The 23,531-nt window shown below is 38.5% G+C and overlaps 1 protein-coding gene and 1 long non-coding RNA gene across 10 annotated transcripts in view; one reads left to right on the forward strand and one right to left on the reverse strand.

The window, feature by feature from the left end:
- ptprz1a (protein tyrosine phosphatase receptor type Z1a) overlaps positions 1-23,531 on the reverse strand; it is a 191,532-nt gene that overhangs the window by 106,239 nt on the left and 61,762 nt on the right. For all 9 annotated transcript variants that reach the window (XM_047388581.1, XM_047388629.1, XM_047388611.1 and 6 more), the window contains exons 3-8: positions 21,992-22,171; positions 21,340-21,491; positions 20,574-20,669; positions 12,094-12,160; positions 11,847-12,004; positions 2,826-2,976 (exon numbers count right to left, since the gene is read on the reverse strand). In XM_047388581.1, the coding sequence (XP_047244537.1) occupies positions 2,826-2,976; positions 11,847-12,004; positions 12,094-12,160; positions 20,574-20,669; positions 21,340-21,491; positions 21,992-22,171 (804 nt within the window). The remainder of the gene's footprint in view (positions 1-2,825; positions 2,977-11,846; positions 12,005-12,093; positions 12,161-20,573; positions 20,670-21,339; positions 21,492-21,991; positions 22,172-23,531) is intronic.
- The window catches only part of LOC124882313, a 47,938-nt gene continuing 37,704 nt past the window's right edge, over positions 13,298-23,531 (forward strand). The window contains exon 1 of the long non-coding RNA XR_007041863.1: positions 13,298-13,334. This is a non-coding gene — a long non-coding RNA (uncharacterized LOC124882313). The remainder of the gene's footprint in view (positions 13,335-23,531) is intronic.

The raw sequence follows: 23,531 nt of genomic DNA on the forward strand, positions 1-23,531 counted from the left end.
GCCGATTCCAGACCTTGGGGGACCTGCGGAAGCAGTGGACTGAGTCTGGAGTAGAAACATCCAGAGCCACCGTGCACAGGCGTGTGCAGGAAATGGGCTACAGGTGCCGCATTCCCCAGTCCTGGGCTACAGAGAAGCAGCACTGGACTGTTGCTCAGTGGTCCAAAGTACTTTTTTCGGATGAAAGCAAATTCTGCATGTTATTCGGAAATCAAGGTGCCAGAGTCTGGAGGAAGACCGGGGAGAAGGAAATGCCAAAATGCCAGACGTCCAGTATCAAGTACCCACAGTCAGTGATGGTCTGGGGTGCCGTGTCAGCTGCTGGTGTTGGTCCACTGTGTTTTATCAAGGGCAGGGTCAATGCAGCTAGCTATCAGGAGATTTTGGAGCACTTCATGCTTCCATGTACTGAAAAGCTTTATGGAGATGAAGATTTCATTTTTCAGCACGACCTGGCACCTGCTCACAGTGCCAAAACCACTGGTAAATGGTTTACTGACCATGGTATCAGTGTGCTCAATTGGCCTGCCAACTCTCCTGATCTGAACCCCATAGAGAATCTGTGGGATATTGTGAAGAGAACGTTGAGAGACTCAAGACCCAACACTCTGGATGAGCTAAAGGCCGCTATCGAAGCATCCTGGGCCTCCATAAGACCTCAGCAGTGCCACAGGCTGATTGCCTCCATGCCACGCCGCATTGAAGCAGTCACTTCTGCAAAAGGATTCCCGACCAAGTATTGAGTGCATAATTGTACATGATTATTTGAAGGTTGACGTTTTTTGTATTAAAAACACTTTTCTTTTATTGATCGGATGAAATATGCTAATTTTGTGAGATAGGAATTTTGGGTTTTCATGAGCTGTATGCCAAAATCATCCATATTAAGACAATAAAAGACCTGAAATATTTCAGTTAGTGTGCAATGAATCTAAAATATATGAATGTTAAATTTTCATCATTACATTATAGAAAATAATGAACTTTATCACAATATGCTAATTTTTTGAGAAGGACCTGTATAGTTGTCTCCTGTGGGAAACAACGTGCTTGAGTAGTGGTGATTTACACCCTGACAAAACCTTTTTTATGTGTGACACAACTTTCCCATGTCTAGACAGCTCTTTTATCAGGAACTCATTGCTGATGAACGGAGGGACGTTCGACAAGGTAATTTTTGTCGCTGGTAATGTTAGCGGTGACACTTGTAAAAACAGACTAACTAAGCTAACATAAAACGGACACCCAGTGAAAACAGTAGGAAAAAAACCCAAAAGATAGCAAAAGAAAACCAACACTCACTCTCCCACTTCTTCAGCTCTAAAACTCACACTCCTCTGACACGAAGAAGAAGAAGAAGAGGAGGAAGAAGAAGCATCAATAATCCTACTCTTTTCAACTTCAGGAGCACACAGTAATGTAACTGTCTCAGCTCTACCTGAAGAAATTACAGTTTGTGATGCAAATTTAAGGTTAAAATGACAGCAACCACAAATTTATAAACATGAGCATTTTTTCCACACTCTTGTCTCTACATTCTTTGGCTATGTGTTGGTAGTTTGTTTTAAAAAGCAGCATTACAATAAAACAAAATGAACATAATCCCAAGCATTAAAATGAAAACATTTTAGGTAGGAGCAGAGTTAAAAGTAAAAAAAAAATTAAATAAAATCAGGAGCAGAAGGAGGTTGAGGATTTTGCATAGAATGATGGAAGGGATAGGCGATGGCACAGCTGCCAACCTACCAAGACATGGTCATCCACCTAAACGGTCAGGAAAGAAGAGCATTAACCAGAGAACCAGCCACGAGGTCAGTGATGGCCCTCTGGAGGAGCTGCAAAGATCCCCAGCTTAGGCAGGAGAAAAGCTGTTTAGAGGACAACGACTAGCCATGTCTTGAATCTGGCTTTGTGGAGGAATGGCAAGAAAATAAACACTTGAAAAGTCAAGTTTGCAATTTCCTTCAAGCCAAGTTGAGGACAGAGCTAACATGTGGAAAAGCTGATCCCTTCAGATGAGACCAATACTGAATTTGTGGCCTACATGAACCCCACTATGTGTGGTAGAAAACTAACTCTGCACGTCTTCCTGACCACACTATCTCAACAGTTGAACATGGTGGTGGCAGCATCATGTTGTAGTGATGCTCTTCCAGGATTTCTCTGTATCTCATCTCCCCGCCATTTTTGGACATCTTTTCAATTCCTGCTAAAGAAGAGTATATTCTTTGATTAATGCTCTCCTTGCCTGGCCTGTCAGTTTAAGTGGATGTCCATGTCTTGGTAGGTCTGCAGTTGGTGCATACTCCCTCCATGTTCAGATGATGGATTTAACTGAACTCTTTTAGATTTAACACTGCTTTAAACTTCACAACTTTCTTCCTGACCTGTCTGCTGTGTTCCTTGGTCTTCATGATGCTGTTTGTTCACTAAATTACATTAAATTACACACAGCCAGACTGTGTTTACTTTTTAGTTAAAACATGTATTGTTTTCCTTCCTCTTCAAATTATGCAATCCCTTGTTTTGGTCTGTCACATCAAAACATCAACAAATAATACAGTGACGTTTGTGGTTGTAAAGTGATTGAATGTGAAAAGTTTAATGGGTATAAATTCTTTTGTGAGGCATTGCGGACTTGCAATCAGATGTGATCCTTATTAACATTTATTTTATGTTAATGGACTTCTAAAAGTTACTTATATTAAAATGTGTAGTCAACAAACAGCAAATCATCTTATACAGCCTTGAACCACTGCCTCATTTGCCTGAAATATCCGCAGCCTGAACTGTTTAAAATGTTTTTAGATTGGAGTTGGGCATACCTGGTGTTCGGACCTCCTCGATGCCTGTGTAGGAGGAGAACACCTGACCCATAAACTGCTCCTGCTGATCCCTGTAGTTGTTCTGCAGGTAGTCCATCAGCATAACATAGCCAGCCTGTTGCATTGTCATCACCTCACAGAACATCTCTAGCTGAAAATGAGAGGAAAGCAACATTAGATCAAAACAATGATTAATTGACAGTGCTTATAATAAACATGCCATGTCTGTCAGTTGTGATAAATTCTGATGCCGTCAAATGAAGCCTTTTAAATTATAAGGCTTCAAGCATCAGAAAAGTGAATCCAAAATGTAGAAGCTATGTGTAAAGGCACAGGATCACTGTTTTCACAGGATATGCGAGATGCTCCTAATCAAATTGATGCACTGATCAGGTGACCACCATCAAGTGGGATTGGTGTACTCAGGTGTGTGCTGACATCAAGTACGGAAAGACATAAACTATGATCAGAGAGAAGCAAATGTTTCTATCAGTATGGAAAAAGTGTCTGGGCTATTTTCAAACTATTTAGAGTCAATCTTGTCTCAGTAATAGTCATAAGATACTGCTAAAAACAGGTGCCATTCTGTCCATAAGTAAATGGCACTGGGAAGTTCAGCTGCATCAGGTCAAACTGAGCATTGTCCCAAAAATGTTTTTAAATGACAATAGAATCAGCAGGAATTTGCAGGCCTCCGCTAAAAATAAATGTTAAGATTTATGATGGTACAGTTAAAAAAAGGATTGAAAAAGTATGGCTTGTTTGGATTGGTTGTCAAAAAAGTTACTAAACATCTTCTTTATGTTAATATGAAAAAGAATGTGTGGCTGGTATTACAAAGTTGCTTTAGGGACAATGTTCAGATTACATTTACAGTAGAGACTGGATATCATACACTGTATCATATTTGGTTAAAAAGTATTTAAACTCCATGTCAGCATGAACACCTCACAGAAGCTGGATGGTGGTGGTGGACTCATTAATTGGTCCTGTTTTGCAGGCACAGGACCTGGACACTGTGGAGTCATTTAGAGGACTATGAGCTCTTCTGTGTGCAAGAGACAAATGTGAGACTACCTGTCTGACAGCCGAGACTTACTCCAAACTGGGTCATGCAACATTACAATGATCCTGAACACACTGCCAGCACTGTGTAACAAGGTGGTGGCAGCACTGTGGTGTGGGAAGCTGGTTGGAGGTAATGTGCAGATGGATATACAGTGCCTTGCAAAAGTATTCATCACCCTTGGCTTTTCACCTATTTTGCTACATTCCAACCTGTAATTTAAATGTTTTTTAATCCTCTTTTATGTGATGGATCTGCACAAAATAGTTTAAGTTGGTGAAGTGAAATAAGAGAAAAAATATATGAAAAGGAATAAAATGAAAATTAACATGCCTATATGTGGCCACCTTCTTTGCTATGATAACCCTAAAAAGTTGGTAAAAAATTGGTGCAATCAATTACCTTTCTAAGTCACATAAGTAGTAATTATCCGCTCACACTGAGTCTGGTTCTGGTTCTGCTGGAGGTTTCTTCCTGTTAAAAGAGCTTTCCTCTCCGCTGTCGCTACATCCATGCTCAGAATGAGGGATTGCTGCAAAGCAAGTGACTGCCCACTGTTGCTAGTTAGGATTAATTGGAATGTAATTATCTGACTTGAAATCTTTATAATTCCATTGAATGGATCTTCCAAAGTGCCTTGAGACAACATGTGTTGTGAATTGGTGCTACATAAATAAAACTGAATTGAATAGAGGCAGCACAGAGACCAAAGATAACCCTGAAGGAGTTGCAGAGTTCCACAGCATTGACTGGAGTATCTGTCCATAGGACCACAATAAGCCTTACACTTCATAGAGCTGGACTTTATGGAAGAGTGGTCAGAAAAAAACTGTTAATTAGAGTGTATCTTTATACTCAATGCCATATGTCAGCACAAGGTCTAGAGAATGAAGACAAAGGTGGGTAGGTTTGTTAATGTTGAGCAAAGCCAATTGAGTCTAAGATAACATTAAAGGCTATATTTAGGCTATCACTTTCAGTGTGAACATGAATGTTAAAATCCCCCACTATAATAACCTTATCTGTATTTAACACTAAATTAGATAAAATGTCTGAAAACTGATCTAAAAATTGAGAGTAAGGGCCTGGTGGACGGTACAGAACAACAAAAACAAGGCAATTATTCATAGGAGGCTGGCTCCCTGGTTTAATTCAGAGCTGCGTACTTTAAAGCACAATGTTAGAAAATTGGAGAGAAAATGGTGCTCTACACACCTAAGGGTTTCCTACTGAATCTGGAAAACTACCCTACTGTTGTATAAAAAGACACTTTGCCAAACCAGAACAGTTTATTTCTCATCATTAATAGAAGAGAACAAGAATAAGCCTAGGTTTCTCTTTAGTACAATTGCTAAACTTAGAGACATAGCTCTGTTGAGCCATCCATTCCCTTAGCTCTCAGCAGTCATGACTTTATGGTATTCTTCTTAAATAAAATTGATTCTATTAAAAATGAAATCTTTGACATACTCCCAAAGATGATTACTTCATCCTCAGCAAGTGAGACAACATTGGAAATAACTGCAGAACTTGATCTGTGTTTGGACTGTTTTGATCCTGTGGAGCTTCCTGAGTTATCAGAAATATTAGCTTCATCTAAACCTTCAACTTGTATGTTAGACCCAATCCCAACCAAATTATTTAAGGAAGTGTCCCATGTGATTACCAGCCCCATTTTACATATGATTAATCTATTCTTAGTAAATGGATATGTATCACAAGCTTTTAAGGTAGCTGTAATTAAACCTTTTCTTAAGAAAACTTCGCTTGATTGAGATGACTTGAAAAATTAGAGACCTATATTCAATCTTCCATTCTTATCTAAAATTCTTGAGAAAATAGTTGCTAATCAAATGTGTGAGCATTTACACAGCAATGACCTGTTTGAAGAGTTTAAGTCAGGTTTCAGAGCTCATCATAGCACTGAAACAGCTCTGCTGAAAGTCACTAATGATATTCTTATGGCCTCAGATAATGGACTTGTGTCTGTACTTGTCCTGCTAGATCTCAGTGCTGGATTTGATACAGTCGATCACAATATTCTCTTAGAAAGGCTGGAATATGCTGTAGGGATCAGGGGAACAGCGCTAGGCTGGTTTAAATCTGATTTGTCTGACAGATTCCAGGTTGTTCATGTAAATGATAAATCATCTTTAAACTCCAGGGTTAATTGTGGAGCTTCCAATAGGTAAAGTTATCAGGCAGCATAGGTTAAATTTTCACTGTTACGCCGATGATACTCAGCTTTACTTATCCATAAATCCTGATGAGCCCAACCAGTTAGACAGACTACAAGCATGTCTTGAAGACATAAAAACTTGGATCACTTTAAATTTTCTGCTTCTAAATTCAGACAAGACAGAAGCTGTCGTCTTTGGACCGGAGTCTTTAAAAAAGAAACTGCTTAGTCAATCACTTAACCTGGATGGCATTAAATTGACTACCGGTAATAAAGTAAAAAACCTTGGTGTTATTTTTGACCGGGACATGTAATTTAAATCCCATATTAAACAGGTTTCTAGGATTTCCTTCTTTCACCCCCAAACAATTCCAAAATTAAAAATATCCTATCCAAGAGTGACGCTGAAAAACTAGTCCATGCATTTGTTACTTCAAGGCTGGACTATTGTAATTCTTTACTATCATTATTTCCACAAAATGCAGTTATAAGCCTTCTGATGATTCAAAATGCTGCAGCAAGAGTTCTAAAGAAAATTAAAAAGAGAAATCATATTTCTCCTATTTTAGCTTCCCTTCATTGGTTCCCTGTTAAATCCAGAATAGAATTTAAAATTCTCCTTCTCACATATAAAGCCCGTAATGATCATACATCAGAGATCTGATTGTTCCATATGTTCCTAAAAGAGCACTTCGTTCTCAGACTGCAGGTTTACTGTTGGTTCCTAGTCTCTAGAAGTAGAATGGGAGGCAGATCCTTTAGTTATCAGGCTCCTCTCCTGTGGAACCAGCTCCCAGTTTTAGTCTGTGAGGCAGACACCCTGTCTACTTTTAAGGCTAGGCTTAAAACTTTCCTTTTTGATAAAGCTTATAGTTACAATGGCTTAGGTTATCCTGAGCTATCTCTGGTGTTATGCTGTTATAGGCTTAAGCTGCTGGAGGACATAATGACCACTTTCACCCTCTTCGCTACATTCTCACACTACTCTCCAATTTTGCATTATTTGCTGTTATTTCAGCTTTTAACTTTATGTTCTCTCTCTTTTCTCTTCCTAGAAGCTACACCTGGCCTGGTCTACCTGTGACACCTTTCTGGAGAGGGGCATCGTCCAAGCTCCTGCTGGCAACAACTTAATGCTCACCTTCTACCGATGATCCACATGGCCCTGTCTTTCAGTGTTTAACCCTTTCTTTCTCCTAGACATTGCAATTGACTGAGGTTTTACTGTAACTAATGATATGAGCTCTCTTTCAGACTCTAACCTTGAAAACTGGCTCAGAATTTATCTGTTCTTTCTTTCTAGATGAAACGACTAAAGTAGCTACATCCATTAACATTTACTTTTCCTTCCCATAGAAAGTACTCCTGGATCAGAGCTTCTGTGTTCTTTTTTGTCTCTGCTCTGTTCTCTCAAACCCCCAGTTGGTCGTGGCAGATGGCCGCTCACACTGAGCCTGGTTCTGGTTCTGCTGGAGGTTTCTTCCTGTTAAATGGGACTTTTTTCTCTCCACATGCTACATGCTCAGTATGAGGGATTGCTGCAAAGTAAATGCCAGTGATTGTCCACTGTCTCTACATGCTCACCCAGGAGGAGTTACTGCTACAAGTCTCTGACTCAATGCACTCTGCTGGGTTTCCTTGGAAAGAAAAACTTTTTATCCAATTTGAATCTGACTGCACTGTTCACTGTTCACTGTGCACTGTTTAATTGGAATGTATGTACATGACTTTTGTGAAGTGCCTTGAGACAACATGTGTTGTGAATTAGAGCTACATAAATAAACTGAATTGAATTGAAGTTAAAAAAAAGGAGGAAGTTGCTCTGGTCAGGTAAGGTAAGTTAAGGTAAGTTTATTTATATAGTGCCTTTCAGCAACGAGACACTCAAAGCGCTGATGAGACTAAAAGCCGCAGAGACTGGGAGACTGGTCCAAGTCAAAAGAAAGATGGATGGTTCTAAATACAAGGTTATTCTTGAGTAAAACCTGTTTGTCTTCATGTGATTTGAGACAAGGACGCAGGTTCACCTTCCAGCAGGACAATGACCCGAAGCATGCAAACATGTAAATGTGTTGAAACTGCCTATTCAAAATCCAGACCTCAATCCAATTGAGAATCTGAGGTTAGACTTGAAGATTACTGTTCACAAGCGACAACCATCCAACCCGGAGGAGCTGGTGTAGTTTTGCCTTGAAGAATGGGCACAAATGCCATTGACAAGATGTGGCAAGCGCATAGAAACATATCCAAAGCTACTTGCAGCTTTAATTGTAACAAAAGATGGCTTTACACAGTACTGACACTAGGGGGTTATCAGTTAAAATAATACATAATCAAAGTGAAATGGTGCAAATGCCTTGTTACATGTTATAAAGGCCCAGTCAAAGTCCAGACCTATAGAAGGTAATTACTATTAACGATTAGAAAAGGTAATATTATCTATGCAAAAGGTGCTTGTACATGCCATTCAAATATGAGTTTGATCTGGCATGTGTTACTATTTATCTGCTACAGGGGTTGGACAATGAAACTGAAACACCTGGTTTTAGACCACAATAATTTATTAGTATGGTGTAGGGCCTCCTTTTGCGGCCAATACAGCGTCAATTCGTCTTGGGAATGACATATACAAGTCCTGCACAGTGGTCAGAGGGATTTTAAGCCATTCTTCTTGCAGGATAGTGGCCAGGTCAATACATGATACTGGTGGAGGAAAACGTTTTCTGACTCGCTCCTACAAAACACCCAAAGTGGCTCAATAATATTTACATCTGGTGACTGTGCAGGCCATGGGAGATGTTCAACTTCACTTTCATGTTCATCAAACCAATCTTTCACCAGTCTTGCTGTGTGTATTGGTGCATTGTCATCCTGATACACGGCACCGCCTTCAGGATACAATGTTTGAACCATTGGATGCACATGGTCCTCAAGAATGGTTCGGTAGTCCTTGGCAGTGATGCGCCCATCTAGCACAAGCATTGGGCCAAGGGAATGCCATGATATGGCAGCCCAAACCATCACTGATCCACCCCCATGCTTCACTCTGGGCATGCAACAGTTTGGGTGCTACGCTTCTTTGGGGCTTCTCCACACCGTAACTCTCCCGGATGTGGGGAAAACAGTAAAGGTGGACTCATCAGAGAACAATACGTGTTTCACATTGTCCACAGCCCAAGATTTGCGCTCCTTGCACCATTGAAACCGACGTTTGGCATTGGCACGAGTGACCGAAGGTTTGGCTATAGCAGCCCGGCGGTGTATATTGGCCCTGTGGAGCTCCCGACGGACAGTTCTGGTGGAAAAAGGAGAGTTGAGGTGCATATTTAATTCTGCCGTGATTTGGGCAGCCGTGGTTTTATGTTTTTTGGATACAATCCGGGTTAGCACCCGAACATCCCTTTCAGACATCTTCCTATTGCGTCCACAGTTAATCCTGTTGGATGTGGTTCGTCCTTCTTGGTGGTATGCTGACATTACCCTGGATACCGTGGCTCTTGATACATCACAAAGACTTGCTGTCTTGGTCACAGATGCGCCAGCAAGACGTGCACCAACAATTTGTCCTCTTTTGAACTCTGGTATGTCACCCATAATGTTGTGTGTATTTCAATATTTTGAGCAAAACTGTGCTCTTACCCTGCTAATTAAACCTTCACACTCTGCTCTTACTGGTGCAATGTGCAATTAATGAAGACTGGCTACCAGACTGGTCCAATTTAGCCATAAAACCTCCCGCACTAAAATGACAGGTGTTTCAGTTTCATTGTCCAACCCCTGTATATCCTGATATAAGAAATAAGAGAGTGTTTTTTTTCTCCCAGATAATACCAATTCAAATAAATATACTAAATGGTAGCAACAGTTGGACAAGGCAGTTCTTTCTCTTCCAACATTCAAAGCTAGCAGGCATTGGGGGGACATACATATCTTTTAACCATGAGTCTGTCTGTACCTGCACTAGGTGAGTCACTGATCCATCAGTCATGGAACACACCACATTCATAACCTCATGATCAACACTGCAGCAGGGCAAGGCTACACTGAAAATCATTAAGTTCTGACAGACTAAACATGGCTGGAATGTGAACCAGTAAGAACATGTCGTATAGCTTCAAAGAAACCTTAAAGAAGCCGGAGTACAAAGGGCATAAAGTACATTAAGTTCAGCATAGCTTAAATATCCTAAAAGCATCTTGTATGACAGGAGTCTGTCACGCACACTCTGAAGCCAGCCTCTCACACACAAACACAACTTATGTGTTGACAGTTCTTTCTCTGCCTCACCCATTACTGATGCATTTCTTGTATTGCGGTATGATAATACCCCCTTTCAACTCTGTGTACTTACATCTAAAAGGCTATTTAAGGAACATGACTGTAATTGTAGTTCCAAACCTTTTTTACCTTGCACCAACAAAAAAGCTGCAGTGTCCCAACTCTGTGCACTACCCAAGTGCACTCTTGCACTTGAAGAGAGGTGAAATTAATGCACATACACACACAGACACGCACACACTTGCACATGAATGGCAGTCCATCTATCCATCCATCCATCCATCCATCCATCCATCCATTCATCCATCCTACATTTTCTTCATGAAAATTACAGCAGGCTCTTGCTACCGTTGATATGTACAATCAGAAAGAGGCTGCACAAGTTTTACGTTCATGGATGGTGTACAAGGAGGGAATCTTTGCTCCCTATGAAAAATCTGAAGGCCAGACTAATCTAATAGAGACACTGTGGGGTAACCTGAACAGGATTTATGTACAAAAACACCTTCAAACATCTCATTGCTGAAAGTGAAGAGTGGGTCAAACTTTCCTCAGACAGATGTCAGGGACTGGTAGATGGTTACAAGAAGCACCTTCCTGATGGTATTATATCCAAAAGGGCTAACACTAACTATTATGGAGTAGGGTGTCCTTACTTTTTCCCCTTTTGTTAAATCAGAAAAACAAGGGAAGGTTTTGCTGTATGTGTAATTAAATCCCTTTTTTTTAGATAAAAACATTAGATGTGATTTCAATCGGAAAAGACTCACAAAGAGAGGGATGACAATTAGAAAAGTTTTAATGATGATAAATTACATGGTTATTTCTTTGGCGCTCGGACCTGGGAGGAAGACATGAATGCTGAGAATGACATGAGCTAAGATGATCATTTGTAAGGCTTAGATTTAAATATGTCTTCCCCCTGATCCAACACTGGTGGTGGATTGGCAGCCAGGGATAGAGGAAGCCAGGAGTAGATGTGAAGGAAGATGGTGCTGGTGGGGTGGAGGAGGGATGAGCTCAGCTGACAAGCGAAGATGAACATGGTAGAAGCTCCTTTAAAAGCAAGGCGTCGGAAGGTGATTGGATGGAGAATCAGACGGATAGGATGCTGATTGGAAGGCCGGGAGACGCACAGAAGAGTCATTGGAAGGTGGAGGCGGCGAAGGTCAGTCTTTCATTCTGAATTTTCGTCAAAACTCCATATCAATGTGTAAACTTTTCTTAACAATAAACTGAATATCAAATGGAGTTTTTGACATGAGTGGACACCTCTGTCTGTGACAGGCTTGTTTTTACTGTGACAAGAAGCTGAATGCTCTAGCATGCACAAGGTGAATAGAATTGGATTATTTACACACTGACTGTTCTACTACATGTGTACCAAATGAAATTCCCTCTGCAAAGTTAACTTACTTTGTCAGTGATTGTACGTTATTTGAACTTGTTCATGGTAAAAGGTTACTAGTGTTGCTACTACCTACACCACAGTTCTCACCTGCTCCTCAGATATGGCCACCTTGTTCTTAAATACGATCCATTCGACAGTCTCGCTGCAGGGCGGTGTGGTCAGGGACCCATTGTAGATAAAGTATTTCTCTGTGGAGTTTGGCAGGAGACCTTGCAGGGTAAATGGTGACACCTCTGCACTCTTTCCTAGACAGCAAATGAGAAAAATGATGAAAATAAAGGAAACGAAGTGAAAGGCAAAGAACAAGGTGAGAAAATAAAAGACAGTGTTGTACCATATCTGCTCACGCTGTTGATTCCATCTATGATGGGAGCATAGTTTATATTGTCTTCAGTGCTTGTCTGTAAAAAAGGAAAAATCAGCTTAAATCGTTTTTACTGCTTTACAAAGTTAACTCTCAAATCAGAGGATTTCTCTATGTAAAAATATAAAAAATAGACAGTAAAATCAAGCTGTGATTCATAGCTTTTTCCTTATTTTACTCACATACTTCAAACTATTGTAGTTTTTAAATACCAACACCACACACTCTAGTTTCATGTTACATTATAGCGTTTTGTGCACTTTAGACATGTAGCCTTTCCACTCCTTACCCTGCCAAGCTTTTTGAATACTTTTAATTATAGAAATCACAGCATTAGGCAAAGTTGCATTTGTATACACAAAGACAACAATCATTGCGCTACCACACATTTTTGTTTTGTCCATTTTTTTCACGTATAATCTGCTGTGTCTTGGTTTATGATTCTCTAGGCAAATAGACTTAAGGATATGTCAAAACACATCAGGTAGAGGTGCGTGTGAGAGAAAGGCACACATCTTTCATTACAGTGAGCTCCATGGTCCTGGTAATAGCTCTACAGAAAATCACAATTAGCTCAGCTAGTTTCATACTTGACGCATTGAACTGGGCACGAGGGTGTGCACACCAACAGTGAGGCAATTGCGCCGTACCCGCCCCTGCCCGAGGGTCGTGCACCTTGGAATTTTTGTAACTTGGCGCAGACCGTCCACATCGCTCTCCATTCAGAGTGAGCAAAGTTGAAGGTTAAAATATTTCATGCATGTATAAATCACTTCTTCATGACAGAGAAAAACATAACAGAAAAACAATAAACAAAAAAAAAGGTAGGAGAAATCAGAGAGACAAAAAGTTAGATTGTAAATATCAACAGTTTTTAAAGTTTTTATAGATTTTCTTGTTAGAAGTCCGAAATTGTATCTAGGTCCAATTTCAGATCCTTTATAAAGAGTTCAAAAAGTGCTTTCTACTTCATTGTTTTACCCTTATGAATCTGAAACTTTGCAAGAAACAGAATCACATTGATTACTGGTTATCTAGCCTACTACCCCGTGTTTTCGAAGAATACTGCAGCAACGTCAGTAAGAAGCATAAACCTCTACAGAGCTTGTTCAGGCTCGCACACCCTCAGCGGAGCCCTGTGCAACACCCTGAAGCGCCACTATAACTGAGCGTTCAGAAGAGCTGCAGTGGACATTTACACCAGGTTTCAGGTGAGTCAAAAACTATGGTAGTCTTTGCAAAGCTGATGCGATTTTTAAGGAAAACAATTTTAAAATTGAAATATAGGCAGCCTTTCCCCATAATGTGTACATTAAACAAAACTGAGAAACAAAACAAAACAGGAAAGCTAGTCAGTACAGAAAGACACACCATATGCTTGGAAGTACAATTTAATTTGCAAATCCACCTTTGTGAGGCCTTTAAATAGATGTATAACTTGTGGTATCAAAGCATGTGGTGAAAGAAAAACAGTAACAGTAAACAACAGTTCACCCTATGTTTTTCTGTAAATGCAGACTCAAAAAGAAAAATAACAGTTTGACACATTAAAGGTGTCTTTAATGGTAACAGTGCCAGATATTAATAACTGTTTTGTCTAATCACCATTATACAGTAGTTGTGTATGACCAGTCTGACAAGAGATAATTAAAAGAAGAATATATGCTTCAGACCTGGAAGAGGATGTTGCAAGACAGAAGTTTAAATCCATTAATTACCTTTATAAGAATATTTGACTTTGCAACAGAAAGAAAAAATAAAAACATACAGCCCATTGCAAAAGTATGCACACCCTTTTCTCCTATTTTGTTCCAATACAACCAGAAACTTCAAAGTATTTCATGGAATTCAATGAGACATTTCAACACAAACAAAACTCTGAAAAGTGTGGAACACATTTGCATTCAGCCTCCCTGAATCAGTACTTAGGAAGTTCACATTTGCAGCAGTTACAGATATTTTCGTGGTATCCCTCTGCCAGCTTTGCTTATCTACACAATGATGTTATTTCTCATTCATCTCTGCAACATAGCTTAAGCACAGTCAGATTAGATAAAAATCATCTGTGAAAATCACTTTTGAAGGTTTATCACAAATTTTCTATTTAATTTAGGTCTGGACTATTATCTGGGCCATTCTAACATATTAATATGCTTTGATCTAAACCATTCCATTGTAGCTCTGGCTGGATGTTTAGGGTCTTCTTCCTGTTGGACCATGAATCTCCACCTTAGTCTCAAACCTTCTGCAGCCTCTTATGAGTTTTCTTCCAGGATTTTCCTTTATTTAGCTCCATATATCTTTCCATAAGCTCTGACCAGCTCCCTTGTCCCTGCTGAAGAACAGCATCTCCCCAGAATGATGCTGCCACAGACCCACAGAGCCAGACTGTATTGATAGTTGAAGACAAAATTAGTTGCCTTTCAGTAAGGGTTTGAGTTGTCAACTGAGAAGCATCAAGCCAAAACCTAAACAAATCAGTTTAGACTTTGAAAAAGAAATGCACACAAAGCAGAAGAGGGACAAAACAAGTCAGCACAGTTTTCTCCAAGTATTGAGAACTTGAGTGAGAAGTATCATCAGGAAATCCAAAGGGAGCCACACAGCACAATAAGACCTGGGAGGAAAGCTAAGTGAATCTAAGAGAAAGACACCAGAACAAAAAGCCAAGTAACCAAAAATGTTTCAGCCAAGTTAGGAACTAAAGTGTCAAAGACAGTCACAAGTGCTCTGCAAAGGAATGGACTTTTGGCTTGCAGACCAATGAAAACACTTCTGCTGAAGGGACACTGCCAAGCCAGATGGAAGCTGGGCTGGTTCAAGACAAACATATTTGAGGGGGCAGGCAGAAATGTGAAGGGGGCATCATAATTTGTACACATTATGCTCCAGCATTTTTATTGTTGCTGTTGATTAGGGTTTTCTTCATGGGATTGGGGTAAGCTTTGTCCAACCCCAAAGAAATGGATTGTGCTTTGTCAGGCCTCTACCATAAGACCTGTCCTGCTTGGGTGTCCCACCTGAAGCCTAACCTCCTGCTGGTATAGCTCTTAGGGTCACTGAGGCACGCAAACCCCCTGACCTCAATAAGGTGGCAATCCCTCAGAGTGGAGACAGAAAATAATAATAATTATTACCAATACTAATAAATGATAACAAAAAAATATTCTTCATCTAAGTTTGAGCAAGCAACAACATAACATCTGCCATTAGGCAGATATGCACCTCAATTAAATTATGAACCTAATAAAAATAACCTTAAAAAAAAGTATATATATATATATATATATATATATATATATAAAAGTCACCAACGATTTTCTCACGCAGAATTAACAAACAGTATATGTCAAGTAGAACTTATTTTTTTAAACTTAACTGCTCTAAAATCTCCTTCTTTCTTGCTACTCCACTGACCTTTCACCTCCCTCTAATCTCCTTTCTCCCCATCTCAGTCTACAACAACAGTCTCCTGATTCCTTGTGCAAAAACTCTTACAATTTCATGCGTATCCAGGATATTTGTAAATGACTTCTCATGGGCCAAGATCACCATTTTCCTTTATCTCATGTGTAACATGGTGCAACGGTATGGGGTTAGGACCCATGACAATGTGGAGAAGGAGCTTTCACATGATGATTAACATACACCAATTACCTGGGCTGTTACATACAATTTAGACAACTCAGGAAAGGCCTCCTTGTGTGACTGAGAAACGGTTTCAATAACAGGCTCACGTTTGAAAAGAACAGCATATGATTCCCTTCATGGTTGACACAAGAAAAAGATGCTACATTTGTTTCTTTTTTTGGTTGTTAATTATCTAAAAATATCTCACAACATGGGTTGCTATGACAAAGTTATCTGAGTTTCACTGTTTCCTTAAAGTTTTCCCGCTTCATCTAATCCTCTCACAGACAGACTAATGCTCTAGAACGCCTGGAGAAAGATTCTTTGAAAATTAATGCATGTAATTTGATCATTTGATCGTATGTGGCTTCAATTCATCTCATTCATTTGGAAGAAATCATGAAGAAAGAATTTCAAAAGAAAACAGCAAAGCCAGGTCTGGGTTGTTACTTTGTTTTCCAACATGACAATGACCCAAAACGTACACAGCTGCTGTTAAAGAATTACCTCCAAAAGACCAAATTAGACCTTACTCACTGAAGTGCTCAAAGCCCTGACCTGAATGACATTCAATATTTGTGGAATAAACGAAAGATGAAAGTTAATGCAAGAAAACCTTCAAATCTAAAGAAGCTTGAGATATTTGCCAAAGAAGACCAGGCAGATCTTCCTCAGGGAACATGACAGGGACCTAATGAAAACTACAACCTGTGTTATCCAGCAAAAAAGAAACAAATGACTAAAAGCTTCAGGGGGTACATAATTCGGACCCAGGAGGTTTTTTGTCTTTGTGGAATAATTTCATTTCACACTTTTCAGACTTTGTTAAAAATTTGGAAAATTATTCATGTGTTGGATTGTGGCCTTCATCAAGTGTTGTAGAGGTAATTGCTCTATAGAGAAATGAACCAATCATGCAATCACAGATCAACAGGCTGACCAGTCAGTATTAAGGGACATGAGACTTGCTGGCTCTTCGAACTGGAGCCTGTATAGGCTGAACCACTTTAAAATTAAAGGGGAATACCCACAAACATAAGAAAGTAGTTAACTCTTAAAAGTTTACAGCAAATGCAGACAAACCTAAATTACACATAGCAATTACAAGAACTATAGAAAATATTAAAATCATAGTACAAAACTTTCCAAAATATTTCCACCTCTTTGGCTTCGTTTCTTCAGAAGACGGTATGTTTCTGCAATTTAGATTTTACTGCTCATCATTTTCAGTTTTTCAGGTGATAACGCCTTTTAAATTGATGACTTGCCACTAATAGGATGTTTATATGATTTCACATTTTTGGTGTATTGGCAATTTATGTGAGACCTACATTTGGAATTATGTTGTAGGTTAAGAGTTATCAGGGTTGTTTCTGGAGTATTAGGTCCTGAAAAGCTCTAACAACCATAACTCCTCCCCCCTGCCCCCAAGTTTCAACCTCTGATGTAAGTTATTATTGGTGGGTCTTCAAAAATCTCTTGTAAATTTGGGAGACTTTGAATAATGTGCCAATGTTTAAAAATTATTTATATAATGTTACCTTTTTTTTCGTGTAAGGGTTGTTCAAAAAACACGATTTCATTTACGTTTTGGAAGTTTCTTAGTTTCTTAATAGAAAGTCCTGCTTCGTAAGTTAATCTGATTTTTTGCAGATTTTAGTCATTCCCGTTTGTAACTTATCAAATTTTTGTAAAATCTCTTCTTTTGTATTGTTCTGAAATTTCACTAATTTATTTAAGTCTAATAAGTTGACTTACATCTAAACTGTTTTGAGGTGGATAGGATGAAAACTTCCAGCATGAAGTGATGTATTCTGATCTGTATGTTTAGAGTAAAGAAAATATTTAATGTGGTCTTCTGTTGCTGTAGCCCATCCACCTCAAGGTTTGACGTGTTGTGCGTTCAGAGATGGTCTTCTGCATGCCTTGGTTGTAACGAGTGGTTATTTGAGTTACTGTTGATGCTGCTGATTAGAAATTTGCGTTAATAAGCAGTTGGACAGGTGTTGCCGGTGAGTGTAAAATCAGCACAGTGCAGGTTTCTACCAGAGTAACGGGGAGAACAATATGTAACAACTTTTATGTCAGTTCCTTGTTTAAATTGATTCTGCAGGTGAAGATAAACACGCATATACACGGAGAAAGACGTTATAGCTTTATATGAGACATTTTGCTAAAATGTGCTCCAACATGGCCTAGAACAGCTTGAACACGCCAAAATGGCTTGACGAAGTTCTAGGAAAAGAAAGGAAGCCATCATCAATCCAAACAAAACAATATCAAGTAGTTTTCAAAATAAATAAAGAAGGCAACATGAGATCATTAATCCCAAGCATGTCATACTATCATTACAATATTACAACACATGGATTAATGTAACATTGTGCATTACTATCTGCTTCTTTTTATCCTTAAAAAATAAAACAATCATAAATTCATCTAATATTTGAACTTTTTCCACTAATATATACACACAGAATCATTAGTTTAGGTATTACTGAAGAAAGAAACCCATCAACCCATATTTTGCCCTGGCCAGAGAGGAACCATCATTATTGTTTGCTCTATGGGGACCAGTTCTGATCTGATAAGGGCCACAATTTAAAGCCCTATAGGTGTTTTAGGTAAGCTACACAGCAGTAAAAATAAATTATGCAATGCTGCCACTTGTCTCTGGTCTGCTGGTGCAACAATTATCATAAAAGACTCTTGGATTTAGCAGAAATGACCTTTCCTGCACTAATTACTTATGAAGCCCTTAACTAAACATGCTCTTTTCTTTCATCATTGCTCTGTGTACAAGGTGTGAGCTCACAAAATGTAAAAAAAAGGTTTTCGGCTAACATGCAATATATTTTATTTGTTCATTTGCTTCCACAAAACATCCCACTGGTAATCCACGTTTAATGTCACCCTTTGCAGCTACAACAGTTTAAAATCCTCTAGGAAGGCTTTCCACAAGGTTTACAAGTGTGTTTATGCTAATATTTGACCATTCTTGCCCCTACCCTGGCTCTCTCCGGCATGCTGTCTTCTGGCAGGCAGCGGCATGCTTCTGCCGGCCACTGCCACGAATTGAGCTCGGTCCTGCTGTCCCAGCGCCGCCCCACAAATAAAACTCCACCCCTCATTTTAGTATAAGAACATGAAATACAAAGAGCTTAAAATGAAAAACGGTGTTAAAAAGTAAAAGTCACTGAAATATGTAAAGTAGCTTTACAAAATAAGTGTCACAAAATAAAACTGCATTATTAAATAAATAAATAAATATTTAAGTAATTTAAATAAATCTTTAAGTAAATTAAATAAATCTTGAAATGAATTAAATAAAATAAGATGACAATTTCTTTTAAAATAATTATTTTGTTTTATTTCATGGGGATATTTATTTATTTCATGGAATATTTATTAATAATTTATCAATAGCAGTATTTATTTATTTAATTTTGAATAAAACGGCTCTCCATAAAGAACAAGACAGCACACACACATATTTCTGTAATAACAAAATAATTAGTAACTGCAACACTAAGTGGTCCTTAACAGACTCTTTAGATTAGATCTGAAGGAACTGACGGAGGTACAGCTCTTCACATCATTAGGCAGTGTCTTCTATTGATCTATAGATGGATGCAATGCTTTGGATTTAGCAATCCAGTAACATCTACTCCTTAATCAAACCTCAATTTCATTTGCCATGTTAGTAAAGTCAAAAACCAAACTGCTTAAGGTGTAGTCCTAGGTGACACCATTCAGCAACCTTTGTGGTTATTAGTAATGTGCTTATAGGTCTGTAGGCAGTGGGTCCAAGACGGTTAAAACAGCTGAGACTTTGGCACTTTTCGGATAGTCACTGGATTTAGAAGACAAATTGATTAAATGAGTAATAGGTTAGGACAAAGATAAATTTATGTGACTTAACAAACGTTTTGTCAAATTGACAATACTCTGCCTTTGCCAATGATATTTTGTACTTGCAAATAATTTCCCCCAACGAGCTGGAAATCTGTTGTGCTCTGTCTAAAGGAAGAACTTCCAGTTTCCTTGTTGAGAATGTTTTGCCTAGTTTACAGTTTACAAGGAAATAATTACTAAGAACAGAAGCAACATCATAGTGACCTCTGAATAAAAGCTCTCCCTGTACATTTAATTTTGGCTCCCCTCCACTTTTTGAGTTTCTCCTCGTTAGATTATCCATGTTTTCTGTATCAGTTTATTGATCATTTGCCTGCTTTGACCTTTTGAAAAACACAGATCAGACGTGAAGCCTTCCTCAAAGCAGCATCTCTGGTTTTCATTAGCTTCTTTAACTTTACATTGAACCAGGATAGATTATTTTTTCTCAAAATTTTATCTAAACACTTCAACACATCACATTTGTCCGTCTTTCATTTTGTTAGTAAATGTTTTACACCTACAGTTCAGATCAGAGAAAAACACATCATCCCAATTTATACCAATAATTTAACCAACACATTTTCTGGTTTAACTATTGGTATACTGGCAAATCTTTGCAAATATTTAGTATTTCTAAAAACATGCATTAAGTTAAGTCATGCACTATTTTAGCAGTTTAAGTTAGCTAACTAACTGATTTTATTGGTCAGTAAAAGGGGATGTAACAAAATGGCCTTAATTTTGATTCATAATTGGGTATAGTCTTTTTATTTTCTACTCATGACTGATACCTTTGTAAAATAAAGGGTCAGAGTCCCTTTTGTTGTTACATACAGTATATGCTTTAAAAATGTCACCAGATAAAAACGCTAAACAATTTCAGTGTGATTGTCTTTCTTTAAATTCAACACTTCCAAACAAACCTCAAACAACACAGCTAGTGCCGTGATTCTGCCTCTGGCCTTGATCGCTTCTTCTAAAGAGTCAAACTGACTGGTCTCATAACAATAGATCTGCATCTAGGAGAAAAGCAAAATCTGTTAAAACAGCAAGTTATTACTGGCATCAACATTGTTCCTTTCAGACCCTAACTTCTCTGTATACCAAATCCTAACAGGATGAGTATACAGAGAGGCAAGAACATTTTGGACACCACAAATATTTACTTAAAGCATAAAATCCACACAGAATTTCTCTCTTCTCCAGGTCATTGTAACAGACTGTTAAGCTGCTTTATATTGATGAAACATATACACAAAGATTTTATAAATGCTTTCAACAGGTACAGGGATGGTTTTTATTTATTATTTGAAGTTTTCTGTATGTGAAATTGTTAAAACTCAAAAACATTAACATTTTTAACAGACATGAAATGTTTAAAAACACAGTTCTGACAAAATGTGTATGAGGGTATTATGAAGAATAAAATACATTTTAAAATTCCAACAAATATTCTATCAGTAGCTGCAAAACTGACCACTCAAAGCATTTACAATAGAGCCACACTGCCCAGTCGCACTCACAAATGCATGCATTTATACACCAATAGTAAATAATTTTATAGAAAATAGAGACTTTAACAAATTGCTACTTCCACATAGTAGGACTGACACTGATTCGGGTCATTCACCTCACCATGTGTACAGTCTATAACATAGGACATGCCAGTCTTTATAAATGAGAAGTTACCTCTAGAGGATATTTTACTCCTTCCAGACTATGCTCCGAACCATCTGAAGAGGCATTGCAGCGCCCCCAGTGGAAGGTGATGCGCCCCACTTTGAACTTTGACCTGAGACCTCCTCCACTGACATAGAACTCTCCATCCACATTGACTGCCACTAAAAGTAGAAAAAACAAAGATGTGACCTTGCATTAGGTATGTTTGCAGCTGAATACAATGGAGTTCATGTTCTAAATTCAATTTAAGCTAATGCCTGTAGATGTATTTTTCACACTTACCTAGAACCACATTTAAATTATTTTTCTGTTTTCAAAGTTATGAACAATTATGGTTAATTTATTTAATTTACATACTAAATGCCTAAAATTATGTCTATGGTATGTATTGTATAGTTTGACATGGGTAGCATTTTGGTTGTCGCATTATTACATAGAATATTGGGATGTACACTTTACAACATAGTGCGGGATTGCACAATGTATGTGGATACCCTCAAATACCTATTGGTTCCACCGTCGGGCCACCTGTATGCCTTAAATTGCAGCTGACGGCACAAAACCGCCACCTGAACTTGTGCAAATAATGCATCTACAACACATCCTCTCTGTCTGGTGCTTTGTGTTGTTTAGAGATCACTTCATTTATGACTGCTCATACCTGTCTTGCCATCATTCTTGATTATTGTACTGTCAGTTGTCAGGCCCTCCCAACCATCAAATCTCAGCTTCTGGTACTGCAGCTTCGCTGGAGCCAGGTTCTCGTTGATGTTGATGGGAGACTGCTTGGCACTGCTGCACAAAGGAAACTTCTTGGCCCAGTTTATTTGGTTTAATGTTCCTGGAGCACATACAGATAAATATTGTTAAAGTAGACATTGCCCTTCCAACATTGACATACGAACCTTGAATGATAATAAAATAAGAAAACTACAAGGAGGAACTAAGCATTCCAACCTTTTGGTAGCATCTGCTACATTTAAATAAATACGTAAAAAGAAATTCTAAATGAATAGGTAAAAACATTATGTATTGAGCAAACATTCAGCCTTCTCTCAGCCCCCTTCGTGAGGTATAACTTTCATTTCACTTTGTTGTTTCAAGAGTTAATTACCAAAATCACAAGTGTGTTTTAGTTCATTTAAGTTTTTATGTATTGTGCACTGAAATAACACAAATTGTAATCCATTTAATGCCCAAAATTGTACAGCTGAACAAAAAAAGCTAGGAGCCCTTCGCTATTGGTCATTATGGCCAGTCAATCATAAGAATTTCAGCAAATGTCAGCAGCTTATTCCAAACCAATTTTTAAAAGGCTCTAAAGCGATCTTTTCTTAAATCAGTTTATGGATTTATTTTACCAGTGTGGTCATAAAGATCAGTAAAATCTCCAACACATTTATGCATACAATGCTTCTCTAGAGAATCAGAAAGATTACAATAAACTGAAGGTCCCTTTAAAGAGATCTTTCACCAACAGTAGTGCTCCACCTGTAAAGGAATGTTTCATCAAATCGACTATACCTTGAAACACCTGAAACCTGAAACCTATTTTGATTTCTAATGTAAACAGTTGTGGTCTATCTAAATGGCTTATTAGAATATTAGATCACAACCAAGGTGACCTAGAAAGTGTCCAACCATTAGCTGCAGCAAAATTATCCCGTAAATGTCTTTTCATCGTACTTTTAGGCATGGGTCAATTACCAAGGTGTGCTAAGGGTTTACAGTTTTAAATCCATTTAAGTTATCCATGACATAAGTATAACAAGATTGATTATGACTTATATTCTTATTTTTTTAAAATCACTTTTTATTATAATTATACAATATTATTCCAGTACCTGACCATAGAACATTTGTTTTGTTGTCTATGTGTGCATTTTTTAAAACTGATTTTCAAATGTCTCAATGGGCTTGCGCCTAAACCTCCAAGTAATTGTATAAACAAACAACAGGACCTCTACCAGAGCAACCTTAGATGGTGACTATAGGGATCCTTTTGGACTATTACAACGAGGCACGTGACGTTGCCCGGTACGGCGGACGAGTGCCTGGTAGCCGGGTCACTCCTTGCGGGATCTGGCCAGACCAAGTCCAAATGAGATTTGCCAGTGGGCCCACCACCTGCAGGGGGAACCATGAGCAACCGGTGCAAAGAGGATCGGGCAGTGGATGAAGGTAGAGACCTCAACGACCTG

The sequence above is a fragment of the Girardinichthys multiradiatus genome, chromosome 2 (assembly GCF_021462225.1).
Source record: "Girardinichthys multiradiatus isolate DD_20200921_A chromosome 2, DD_fGirMul_XY1, whole genome shotgun sequence".
Lineage (NCBI taxonomy): Eukaryota > Metazoa > Chordata > Actinopteri > Cyprinodontiformes > Goodeidae > Girardinichthys > Girardinichthys multiradiatus.